Source organism: Alligator mississippiensis, chromosome 2 (assembly GCF_030867095.1).
Source record: "Alligator mississippiensis isolate rAllMis1 chromosome 2, rAllMis1, whole genome shotgun sequence".
In the NCBI taxonomy this organism is placed as follows: Eukaryota; Metazoa; Chordata; order Crocodylia; family Alligatoridae; genus Alligator; species Alligator mississippiensis.
The window spans coordinates 8,316,105-8,328,777 of NC_081825.1; the positions used below are offsets into that span (position 1 = coordinate 8,316,105).

General features: G+C 48.8%; 1 protein-coding gene across 4 annotated transcripts in view; it reads left to right on the forward strand.

Moving 5' to 3' along the window:
- SMOX (spermine oxidase) overlaps window positions 1–12,076 on the forward strand; it is a 68,945-nt gene extending 56,869 nt beyond the window's left edge. For all 4 annotated transcript variants that reach the window (XM_014597101.3, XM_014597102.3, XM_019495640.2 and 1 more), the window contains 2 exons: window positions 9,393–9,553; window positions 11,614–12,076. In XM_014597101.3, the coding sequence (XP_014452587.1) occupies window positions 9,393–9,553; window positions 11,614–11,751 (299 nt within the window). In that variant the 3' untranslated portion in view covers window positions 11,752–12,076. The remainder of the gene's footprint in view (window positions 1–9,392; window positions 9,554–11,613) is intronic.
- The last annotated feature ends 597 nt before the right edge of the window (window positions 12,077–12,673 follow it).

Here is a 12,673-nt window from a genome sequence, read left to right on the forward strand (position 1 = left end):
GAGGACTTCTGTTTTACTGACTGACTTGCCAGCTTTACAGCGGATGGTGAAGGTGATCAGCTCATGGTTGCTGTCACCCAGCTTCCCTTCGATCGTTAGGTCACGGATAAGGTCGTCCCCCGTTGCCAGAACCAGGTCGAGCAGCGCTTTACCTCTCATCGGCCCGTTGACTTCTTTCATCAGATAGAGGTCAACCGTGCATGTGAGAAAGCTTTGCGACTATTTGGATTTGGCTGAGCGCTCTTCCCAGGAGATGTCTGGGTAGATGAAGTCTCCCATGACAACCATTGACCGGGTCTCTAGTCGTCCACCCTGGGCACCAGTGTCGACTGCTCCCAAATCTCTGTAGAGCTTAATGACCCGGCTGGGAGCGCTCATTTGTGCCCACATGGATAAGGAGCAAAGGGTCAGTGGGCCGGAGGAGCTCAGGGATCCTCTTTACAATGTCTCTGATGCGGGCTCCTGGGAAGCGGCAGACTTCTCAGGCTAAGGGGTCGGGGCGGCAGCTTGCTGCCTCTGTCCCCCTCAGGATGGTCTCCCACGACAGACACTTTGCGGGGACGGTAGCTGCAGCTGAGCCCGTGTTGCCTGCGGGAGCCGGCAGCTTGGCAGGCTCTGCTGGGGCTGCAAGAGGGTTGTACCTGTTGCAAAGCTCCAGCAGGTTTGGGGACCTTGGTGCGGCCAGCCTTGGGGCCCTTGACCACCTTGGTCCAACGCCTTGGCTGGACAGAATGGGAGGTCCCCAAGTCCTCCCTTGTCCTGGAAGGTGACTGTGGTCTACTCTCCGTCTCCTGGGGGAGAAGTGCCCGGCAGTAGGAGTCGATCTGCTCACAGTCCCTGATGGCACATGGTCTCTGGACTGCGGCCTGGAGCTCCTCCAGCTGGTGCGCCAGAGACCCCACAAGGGGAGGTGGCCATGCTCCCGGACCCCAGAGCCTGAAAAAGAGACAGGCAGCCCCTGCAGCCGATAGCCAGGGGCTCTGTCCGCGTGGAGCCCAGGACCATGGGCTCCATCTGGGTAGAGGCCTGTGAGGAGCCGGAGCGGGAGGCTGCAGACCCCGATGGGACCCTCGGGTTGCGGCGCATGTCCATCTGCATCATGCTGCTGGGAGGCCGGCTGCTGATGGGACTGCCTTCCCTAGGGCGCACTAGCAGGGCCTCGGGCCCTCCCGCTCGCCCTCCTGCACAAACTCACGCGCAGGCAAGCGCGCCTGTTCGCGCGGCTCCGGTTGCACAGCTCCCTGCGGGGCTGTGCCGAGTAGGAGCCGGGGCGAGACCCTCCTCGGCTCCGAATCAGCCTCCTCCCCCCAGTTGAGCCGGGCTAGCCCCCTCCCACCGCAGGCCGTTCATCAATAGTTGACGTCAAAGGAGCTGAATTAGCACCCAATGCTCTGGACACGTGTTCCTTTTAATGAGTTTAAAAGGGGAGAGGGGACTACACTGAGGAGAACGCATCAGCTCTTATCACTGTTAGGTCTTCAAGCTCCTGTAGGTAGTTGAAGCATTGTATGCTTGAAGCCCTGAACAAAATAGGGTTAAGGCCTCAATAGCTTTCTTACAGTGTCTTACAGTTTCTTACAGTTGCATGGCTACAAAAGCACCCAGAGGTAAGAGCTGCATCTTCACACGTTATGTCCACATCATTTCATCTTGACCCACTTCTCACCTTCTGTCTGTACTCAAAATCTTATTACCCATTCCAACCTCAGTCTACATTTCTTTGCCCCAATAACTTACGCCCAAAAGAGGATGGAAGCAGACTCCTACTCCTTCCTCTTCCACATGTGTGCATGTGCACACGTGTGCTGTGAGTGTACGCACACCTGCTTGGCATTTGTGTCTCCTTTTTGGGGAAGTATTGCTGAAACTTGATCTTCTTAGCCCATGGCTGTTGCTGTTTCAGTTGACTGAGCATCTGCTTCCTATCCGACTGCTTTCATTTCTGAAGATTATAGCACATTCTCTTGATTAGTGGTTTGCCGCTAGATGAACTTCTGAGATGTTTCAGAGCCGTTTCAGGCGACACGATTACATTCCTGTGGCAAATCAAGTCATAAAAGAGCGCTGTACCCCTCTTGCTCAGCCAGCTGACAGTTCACAGGGTAAGGAACTCTTCTCACTGTGCATTATGAGGACATACGGTGTCATTAAAATAAGGATTGAAAGGTATGAGACGGCTGCCCTGCACCCACCGCTACTTCTTCCTGCATCCATCTGCAGCTAGAGCCAACATTAAGCACGAGCCTGACAAGGAATTGCCGGGGCCTGCTGTACTCTCAGAAGGTCACTATTTATCTTCTGTCTCATCTGTTTGGAATGGGAGGTGGAAAAGATGATAAGGTTCATTTTTCCACCCCTTTACATCTGCTTTGGATCTCCAAGTTGTAAAATTAACCCAGCACTCTCATCCTCATCCCAGCCTCCACTGGGATTATAAACTGGAGGCCATGAGTCCTTTTAAAATATCCCTATAAACTGAATCTGAGTCCATCTCCCTGATAAATGCCACAGATTGGCTCCTACCCTCTGCAAAGGTATTAAAAGCCTCCACTTTCATTTAAGGTCATGTTCTTGTAGTACCGCTCTACAATGACATTTCCTGAAAGTTACACACAAGGCAGATTGCCATTGACTTTCCTGTTAAAAAAAGGTAGTGCTTCTCTTTCTGAATTGTCCTAATTAATCTCTGGAGACTTAAAAGCTTTAGCTCTTCTCTCCTCCCGCCCTGCTCCAAACCCACGTAACTCCTACTCCTTCCTCTTCCACATGTGTGCATGTGCACACATGTGCTGTGAGTGTACGCACACCCGCTTGACATTTGTGTCTCCTTTTTGGGGAAGTATTGCTGAAACTTGATCTTCTTAGCCCATGGCTGTTGCTGTTTCAGTTGACTGAGCACCTGCTTCCTATCCGTCTTCAGGCTCTTCTGAAGCTGCAATCTAACTCTGCCTGGTGTTAATCGTGGCTCAGGATCTCTGCTTTATTTACCAGGGCTGTCACTTAAAAAAGAAAAAAGAAATCTGCCTAGCCTGACCGATGTCTTCCCTTTCAGTCCCTCGTCACTGCAGGGATGAAACTGTGCTTGGGACACTTCCATTGCACCCCACGTCCACCTCCAGTTGCTAAATGCTGATGGTGTGTTTCAGCTCCCCAACAAAAGCTTAGGCAGACAGGGTTCTTTGGGTAAACCTGTTTATCTTTTATTAGACCAACTCAGATAGTTGGAAAAAAATCTTCTTTGCAAGCTTTTGGGCAGAAACGCCCATTTATGGATTTCCCCCTCAAAACCCAGAGAGATTCAGGGGAGGTTTAGACAAATTATGATGCATTTTTTAAAATCTGTGCATGGCGTGTGAATGTTGGTGCTCTTTACTGTAAAGAAATCAATGACATAGTTGGAAACGTTGTTCTGTGCAAGCTTTCGGGCACTAACACCCTTCTTCAGGCTTACGGAGAGTCTGCTGTTGTTTTGCACTTTCCTGGATGGAAGAGAAGCCAATATGCAAAAGGCAGGTCTGTGAAAATGCAAATGTGTGGCAGTGAGGATCGGAGGCCGTGGGAAGACGGTATGTGTGAGGCAGGTGGTGGTGGGGAGAGTTGACCTGGTGTTAGAGTGTAGCTGGTAAAATGTAGGGAGGTTACTTGAGGTTATCCAGGAAAAGACAAAACAACAGAACAGGTCTTTGTGCTCCAAAGCTTGCAAAGAACAATTTTTCCAGCTATTTAGTTGGTCTAATAAAAGATATCACATCTACCCAAAGAGCCTTGTCTGCCTGCAGCTATACTTTCAAGGGACAGGCCCAGGGAATTGAGTAGAAGCTGAGTGTTGCATTCGGCCCATATTGTATTATTTTCATAGTTGGTAGGTAGGGTAGGGTAGGGTCGGAGGGGACCTGAGCAGATCATCAAGTCCGACCCCCATTTTAGGCTCAGCACGGCTTCATTTTGGCCACGCCTCTCTGAAGGAAGCTTATCCACCCCTCTAACTTTGCAAGGTAGCGTGGTGGATGATGTGGATTTGCTCTGGTTGCTAGCAGGATTGTCCTAGCCTACAAACACTTGACAATCACAGTAGTTCACCACTGAGTGGCTGCAAAATGTAGCGTCCCCCAAATCTGATTAAAGTACTGTGCTGTTAACCAGTCTAATACAGTGAAGCACTGGAGCAGGTTACCCAGAGCGGTGGTGCACTCTCCATCCTTGGAGGTTTTTAAGACCCAGCTTGACATAGCCCTGGCTGAGATGATGTAGTTGGGGTTGGTCCTGCTTTGAGCAGGGGGTTGGACTAGATGTCACCTCCTGAGGTCCCTTCCAACCCTACTTTTCTATGATTCAACGATTGATACTGTGTACCTGATCCTTTGTTGGCTGAGTTGTTAGTAGTTTGAGTCGGGATGTCTGTGAGCCAGGAGACGTGAGAGCGTCCAGCACAATGGGAAGTTTGGACCCTGTCCAACGGTTAGGGTACTCGCTGATGCAGGTAGGTTTATTGTGCAGGTGTTGGCCCTATTTAGTCCAGCCCCTCCTTGGGAAACGTGCTTTGTCCCGTCTACATTGCACACACTTCCCACACCACAGAGCAGGCATCAGCTCTGAGACATTTAACATTTTGCAATATTTAGTGCAGAATATAAAATAGTGCTGCGTAAGCTTCTCAGTTTGGCCTTGGGCTGGGGTTTTGCCATTCCAGAAAAAACCTCTCCATTGCCTGCAATAGCGTGTAGGATGGGTGTTGTTTCAAAGACGTCTACAGCTAGATCTGAGCCCTTGTAACTTCTGGGAGAGCGAGATCCTGATCTGAACTTCAGGGCTGGCTGTAACCAAATGAAGGACTCGATCCAAAGGTTGTAGAGGTGAACACATCTTTCTGTTGGCGGCTGTGGTCTGTAAGTCTTTGTATGGGGATGTCATTCAAGGTTTTGAAGAAGTCCAGCTCAAAGGCATTGTCTATGGGAAAATGATCCGGAGGAAGTCAGTCAGCTGAGTCTTGTCTGTGGGGAACTGATCCAGAGGAAGTCAATTAGCTGAGTCTCATTCTTGTTTGCTAGTTGCAAAGCTGGCATTATACAGGCAAAACCCATTGATCTTTAATAGAAACACTCACTCTACTTAATCAGGCCCTAAATTATGATGTCCTAGTAAAATGTGTTTAAAAAATCCACATGCCCTTTCTCCCAGAACAGAACAAAGAGAGGTGGGTTCGGATCCCATGGGTTGAGAAGTGAGACTCCTGCGGGCATGATAATAATGGGTATGCCCTTATTTTAATACCTTTGCTCGACTGTTGCATCTCTGCTTGGACAGTGCATTTGGACTGCTTTTAACAGGTTCCCGTATCCACGTCTGTGCATTTACTTTTATCTGTGCACAAACAGAAGCAACCACAGTACTCATGCAGCTAAACCAAAATATTGAGAGTCCCACTAGGAAAATATCTTGACATTTCTCCATGGATTTGCCTGGGAGAGTTAGTGTTCCTAATAGCTTTTCATCTCACAGAAAGCACTTCAAGATCCTAGCTTGCAGAGCTCATCTTAGCTGTTCCTAGTTGTCTTTCCAAGGAGCACCCTTCTCTCTTTGCTTGCAGCGGCTAGCCTGGTGCATGGTAAGTCCTCCTCTAGCAAGGAGTCAGGAGATGATGTGTTTCTTGGCCCGCATTTCCCCTGGCTTTTTACATGGTCACGGTGGAAGAAGGGTCGAGTCAAGCGCATAGTCGTTGCCATTGTTCTTTTGCACAATCACAGTCTTGTGGGGAGAGCCCAGGACTGAGAGTCAGGAGATCTGATAGGGTTTCTGGCCATGGAGAAGTCACTTTGTTTTGCTGTGCCTCATTTTCCCTCTTGGTGAAATGGAAACACTAATTTCCTTGCAGGAGCACTGCTGCTTAACTCAGCATGCAGACGCTTGCTAGGATCATCAAAAGAATGACAGGGTTGTTCTTATCAGGAGCCAAGCAATGGCTTTACATAGCACCTTTAGACATACAAAAAACTAGAACTCTTGGTTCCAAAATGATACCTTTTATTAGACCGACTGGAAAATGGCAAGAAAATTGTCCTTTTCTGCAACTTTCAGTCCTAGTTTTTTGTATGTCTTTTTGTCTCAGACCAACACGGCTACTAAGTACACCCCTGATAGCACATTTATGCATACACTTGCTGTTCAGGCTTGAGGTAGCCCAAACTCTCTTCCTTTCCACAGATTCAGCATCTCACATGTTTATACACTCTCAAAAAAACTCTAAACTGGGTGCATCTACAAGTACCATTAAGATGACATGATAAAGTCTGGTGCAGTTTGCTGCTCCCGGGTACAGCATCTGCGTGTGTGCTTGGGACCACAGCACTTCGAGTGGAGGCAGAGCAGCCCCAGGTTGGCAGGGGATGCGGGGGGTCAGTGCCAGGCTGTGTGATGGCTTTGTGTGATGGGGGGGGCTGGCTCGGGCACGGGCTGGCTTGGGCACAAGGGTGCTAAAATGTGGGGCTAGGTGGCAGGCAGCCCCCTGCACTTTAGCACCTTCGTGCCCCAGCCAGCCCCTGGCACCGTGTACACATGCATTTCGGCAGAGTAAATTAATCCACAGTAGGATAGTACTGTTCTCGACAGTACTATCCTAAGGCAGAGTTCATTAATTTACTGTTTCCTAATACAGGTGCACATGTAGACTGTGCTGCTTAACTGCAGTTAATTAGTCAATTAGTCTTTATACTATTCTCAACTTAACGTTCCTTCCTGGTAAAGAAAACATTGTGTTCTCACTGTTCTCAGCTTCTTATTATCATCTTATCAGCCCCTGCCCCTGAAGCCTGAAGGTCTCTGCCCTCCTTGGCAATATAAAACAGGGACATAACTCCAATTACAAGAGTCAGGCAACAAAAAGCCTCACTCCTAACCACCGCCTCCTGTTTGGATTGGTGTTTTGCATTACACTGTGGGACTGTTGGGTGTCAGTGGTTAGGAATGCATGCTGTAAGGCGACTTCAGACACACCAGTATTTGTGTAGTGTAACAGCCCTTGCCATATGTTCTCTCTGGGCTTGAGCTCAGTCTTTCATAAATAAAATGTGATATCAGATGTGTCAAGGAAACTGTTATCTCAAAATGCGGTTTCCTGTTTCTGCACAGCTCAGATATTTGTGGCAAGTCAGTGCCTGTAATTGTGGCCATAACTACTGTTAATATTCCTGGAAGAATATATTTTTATTTCTTTTGTTATGCTTAACCTTATCCCCCGAAACTTCATCTGTCTTTTAATGAGCACTGTTTTCTGGACTGAGACTCTTTTTAAGAATCAGGGTTGTGTTTATGAGTCGGTGCTATGCTTCAGTCAGCAGTTAGGAAACAGTACTGAACTTTCCCATTAAACCATGCTCTCTGCTGCTGTCAAGGGGCTTTTTTTTAGCTGTACTCCAGCTTAATACTGTATAGTTTGGTTAGCAAACTGGGTACTCTTTACAGAGGATGAGTTGAACCAGTTCAGTAACCAGTTCCCATTCCCAAGAGATTATAGACATGATCCGTGCAGTAGTAGTATACAAAATACTGCATGACCCGAGTGTAGCCCTTGCATATAGAATAGTTCATAGTAGGGATTTGGTGGGACGAGGGGTGGGAATTTGGCTTACATTAAAGGATAGGGCATTGCAAGGCTGTGGTGTGGCACTAACGAGAGCACGGAGTCTAAAGCAGGCAAAGAGGGGGAAATGGGCCTGGTAAAATGCTAACTTATATCCAATCTTCCCGGCCATGCTGCTGTCAAATTATTGTGCTTTCACACGCCCGAAAGAAGCAGATTGACCTGCCTGGAAAGGTTTGAGAGAGGCTGCCGCAACTGTTCATATTTAAATGCATAAACTCACACACATCACATGCGTTTCCAGCATCTCTTCCCTTGCAAAGAGCGTTTCATTTCATTGCAAGTTGTTCCTCTCTTCTAGGAGGTCCCTAACTCCAAGGCTTGAGTCCATGATTTTGGTGCAGTCTCAACAAGTGGCCTCCCTGCCGTCCTAGCTACACGAGCTCCAACTTGTGTCCCTTCCTATTTCAGTAGTGTTTCAGCTGAAGCTGTATTCCCTCTTGTTCTGGCGTGTTCTCAAGTTTTCCACGCTGCCATCCCCGCCACGGGCTGCTGGATATGTAGGGCATAGTTAACAGTTAATGACTTTGCTGTTATTGTCCCATAGTGGAGCTGTTGAGTAGTTCCTTAGTGGCCCCAATGCATCTTTCTTGAGATAATACTTTGTTTTCTGCAAGTGTTCTTCCACCCAATGTGCAATCTAATTCACAGTGGTTTTGCACAAGGTGCAAATCTTGTTCATGAAACCAAGTGGGATTGCACACGCTTACTTCCCAAACTGATACGATCAAGCACAGCAACCTTGACCTGGCGTACAGAGTAGGAATGGCTACACTGGACATGAGAGGAGCCATTCAAACGTGAACCCTGCCTTACCCCTCCCAGGAAATGCAGCTGCTGTAAACAGTCTTGGACAGGAGATGCATCCATGCAAAAAACTGCCTGGACACTTGATCTCTGCTGTTGATGTAGAAGCTGTCATCAGCCACCGAGGCACACATTCAGTATGCCACAGCAAAATAAGCTTGGTGTTATCAGGCAGTTTCTTAGAGTTGTGTTACCTCAATCTAGAACCCCCCGACACACCCTCCCCAGGGGGTAAAAACTGGCAAGATTATTGTTATAAAGAGGTAGCCCTTATATCTATATCTACATCTATATCTACATGGGCTATCTCTCCATGTCAGTAATTTTGCAGTTGTTACCCAAATAGCTCCTTTCTGTTTGGGGGAGTGGTGAAGAGGGTTGGAGAGGGATTGAGCTATACATAGAAATGACCTTTTTGTGTTCACGCGTCCCAAATAAAATAAACAGTAGTCCCATCTGATAAGGGTGACCATACATCCCAGTTTGACTGGGACAGTCCTGGATTTTGAAGGCCGGTTCCATCTGGCTGGTGGAAAATTAGAAGGAGCCTCCCAGAATTGCAGTGGTGCAGGCACAGTCCGGTGGTGAGATGGAGTGGCCTGGTGTGCCCGGCAGCTCTGCTTCCTCTCTGGACTGTGCCCGTGTCCCTGCCTGCTGGCCTCTGCCGCTGTCTGTAGTAGTGCCACTGACCTGGGGGAGTAGGTGGGGAGGAGCGGTGTCCCCGATGTCCTGGTTTTCCTTATGGTCACCCTGTGTCTGATCCATTTTAGGCCTTGGGGATAGAGTCCTCAGGCTCAGTGAGAAGTATCAAAGTAGTAGCTGTGGGAATAAGTCAGTTGGGCCACGTGGCTCAGTGTGTGTGAGCGCACCTTGCAGCTTTGCTTCGGTGTTGCTTCTCCTTTGCTTTGACCGTGCGGTTTCTTTCTTTCTTCTCTTGGTTTTGACCCAGGGAATCCAAACATTCCGAAACCTCGCCGGATCCTGCGGTCCTCATGGGGCAGCAATCCCCGCTTCCGTGGATCCTATTCATATACCCAAGTTGGGTCTAGTGGGGTTGACGTGGAGAAACTTGCCAAGCCACTGCCTTATACTGAAAGCTCCAAGACTACTGTAAGTATGGCTGGAAAACTGTCCCTGCTTCTGGTGTACATGTGACACTGGGTGGTTGGCTTCTAGGGCTAAGACTGGGAGAGACGTGGTCGTGACTTTAGTCAGCTGTTCCGTGGCGTACAGCTTAGCATAATGCACGCAGCCTTTTGAGTGGTCATGGGGAACAGCACACAGATTTCTGCCTCCTGGATCACTGACTTCCTGCCATCCAGAACCATGACTCAGTGGATGAGAGACTAGTGAGGGGAATGACCGGGAAATATGTTTTAAATACCATTTGCTGCATGCGAAGTCCTGTTCACAATTGGGTTTTAAAGTGCATCAGCAATAGTTGTTTAAAATACCATCTATTTTCCTAGCATGGAATGGGGATTAGATCAAAGCCCATGCCAAGGGATGAATCAGAATGTGTAAAGCAATGGATTGGGAAACACTTCGGCATTGGTGTCCAAACGGTTAAAGAGATCTTGTCCCTCCCTGTCAAGTTCAAGCACTTTGGGAGCTCAAGAGTATATTGTAAAATGCATTAGGTCGTCTAGGCCAGTTCCAGCTCGGGGAATGTAGCTCGAGCTGTGTAATGCATAAACAAGGCACATTCCCCCTATCTCAGGAATTGGGGCCCCTTTTAGAGAGAGGACTTGTCTAACTCCTGAAAGCCTGTCTTTTCTCTTGGCTGTAAGTACAGTTTTCCTTAAGTACAAGTACGAGAGATAGATGCCTGTTAAAAGGGATAGTTTAGATTTTGAGAACTCACCACCCCAAAGCCCATGTATTTCTTTTTACCGCTCCTGAAGGGATGGGATTTATAACAGTCTGTGGATGCAGCTCAGCTGTTTCGTCTTTTTGCCCTTTAAGAGAGATGAAGAGACTGGTGAAAGCCAACACCTTTCTCAAAATCCAGGATTCTGGTAGCTTTGGGTTATGTCCCTCTTCACAACTACTATTCCAGGTAGTGGTGTCCTCAGATGTGCTGCCCTGCTTCATCCAGATTGTTCACTGAAACTGGAAGCAGTATGGGTGGGATAATTGGCCTTGTCGCTCAGTGGAGCTTTTTAGCCCATCCAGTATGCTGTCAGCCAGACTGTCCAATTGAGGAAGAAGGCATGCAGAACAAGATGGTGTTTGGCACTGCACCCTAGAAGGGTGAGCTTACCGTGGAGACAGAGGGGCAGCAGAGGTGGCAATATTTTCAATGCCCTTGACCGTGGATGGGCTACAGTGGAATTAGAGGTGCACTGATATATCAGTAGCATTTCGGATTGGCACTGATAAAAGGAAAATTAACATTATCGACAACTGGCTTTTTTTGGCTGGGGTAGCTGATAATGTGACCGATAAATCCCGCATGCCTACGTGCAGCCACAGCATTGCATGTGGCCAGGAATGCAGTTGGGCAGTGTGGAGAGCAGCCTCCGACCAGTAAGTAAGGAAGGGGCGTGGGGAAGGGAAAGGGCATGGGGGCACAGATTGAGGCCTCCGCAGTGAGGGAGGGAATGGGGCAGGGACAGGTGCTGCCCAGCTGGGGTAGGTTGGAGCCGTAGGCGGCTTGTCCAGGGGGCACACATGGGGGTGGGGAGGGGGGCAGCTCCCTGCCCCACTTCCTCCCTCACTGTGGGGGCCTTGATCTCCTTTCCCTCCCCCACACCCCTTTCCCCCACCCCAGGGACTTATAGGCAGGGAGCTGCTCTCCAAGCTGTCCGGCTGCATGTCGGCTATTGGATTGGTATTGATCGATATGGCTGGTTCAAAATCAAACATTGGTATCGACCAAGAAAATCTTTATTGGCGCACCCCTAAGCGGGATGAAAAGACGTGACTAATATAGCTAGAGCAGTACCTCCAAGCCCTAAGTGGAGGGTTACTAGCCAGGATATGCTTGATACTCCCCGCCGCATGTTTTCTGTGGACCTGTGGTGCAGCTCTTTGACAGTTTAGCCTCGGGCACCGTTTTTTTGGGCGCCCATTTGGAGGACGAGAAGGGTTACCGATTCTGTCCCCCCAAAGTTGCAGTCGATGGAAGTCATCTCTTGCCAACCTTCTGCTTTTCTTACCATCCCCAGCCTATGCAGGTGATGTTTTCGGGGGAGGCCACTCACAGGAAGTATTATTCCACTACCCATGGTGCTCTGCTTTCTGGCCAGAGAGAGGCTGCTCACCTCATTGAAATGTACCAAGACCTCTTAACCTGCAGGAACTGAACGACCTAATCTCTGAGAAGAACCACTAACTCGTGATTCCTTTTACAGTTGTGCGTAGGGTTTTTTAAGTAACGGTAGAACCATTTTTATCTTTTTATAAAAGCCCTAACTGTTTTAAGAGTTAGTATCTGTAGCTTATTTCCGTGTACTGTATTGTTAACAGGGAAGGGTGCTCTTTCTGTACGGTAAACTGTTTTTTGTCGTTTGAATTCTAATTGCACTTTCAGTGCCTCTCTTTTTTTTTTTTCTTTCTGTATTGTAAGTGCCTTCTATACTAAAATAAATGTTGTAATACAAGTACCCGTGTCGTGGTACATCTCTGGGAGCCGTGTATGATTTTCCTTTTTCCAAGGGGCTTTTAGGATTTCTGTCCTTTGCCATGAGATTGGGAATAGGAGGATCTTTTGTTAGGGACTGGCTGTGGGCTGTTTGGCCTAGTCACCTGAAGCAAGGGTGAAGTTCAGACTGAGTTCCCCAGGGGGTCCAGAGGGGTCTGATGGGAGTGTTAGCCAGAGTCAGGACGTGCCTGGAGTCAAAACCAGAGTCGGGAACCAGGCTGGAGTCAGGATAAGGCAGGAGTTGAACTGGAACCAGACATCAAAGCCAGAGTCAGGACTGAAGCCAGGAGCCAAGAGCCAAAGCCAGAGATCTGATTAGAAAAAGGTAGGAAGGAACACATGGAGGTTAGGAGCAAGTACCCGGTCTGTGCTTGGACAAGGATACTGTGGGCTGGGGCTGGCTTTTAAGAGCTGGAGCATGTGGGGCCTGCTGCCTGCAGCTTCAGGAAATTGGCTGCCCTGGTTGCCTCACTCAGCCCAGCTGGGACCAGGCCATGGCTCGGGGTTTGCTGCTTGTTCAGGGGGTGACTTGCCCCAATCTTTTTGGGACTGGCTGGGTCCCGGGTTCTGATCTGGCCTTGTTG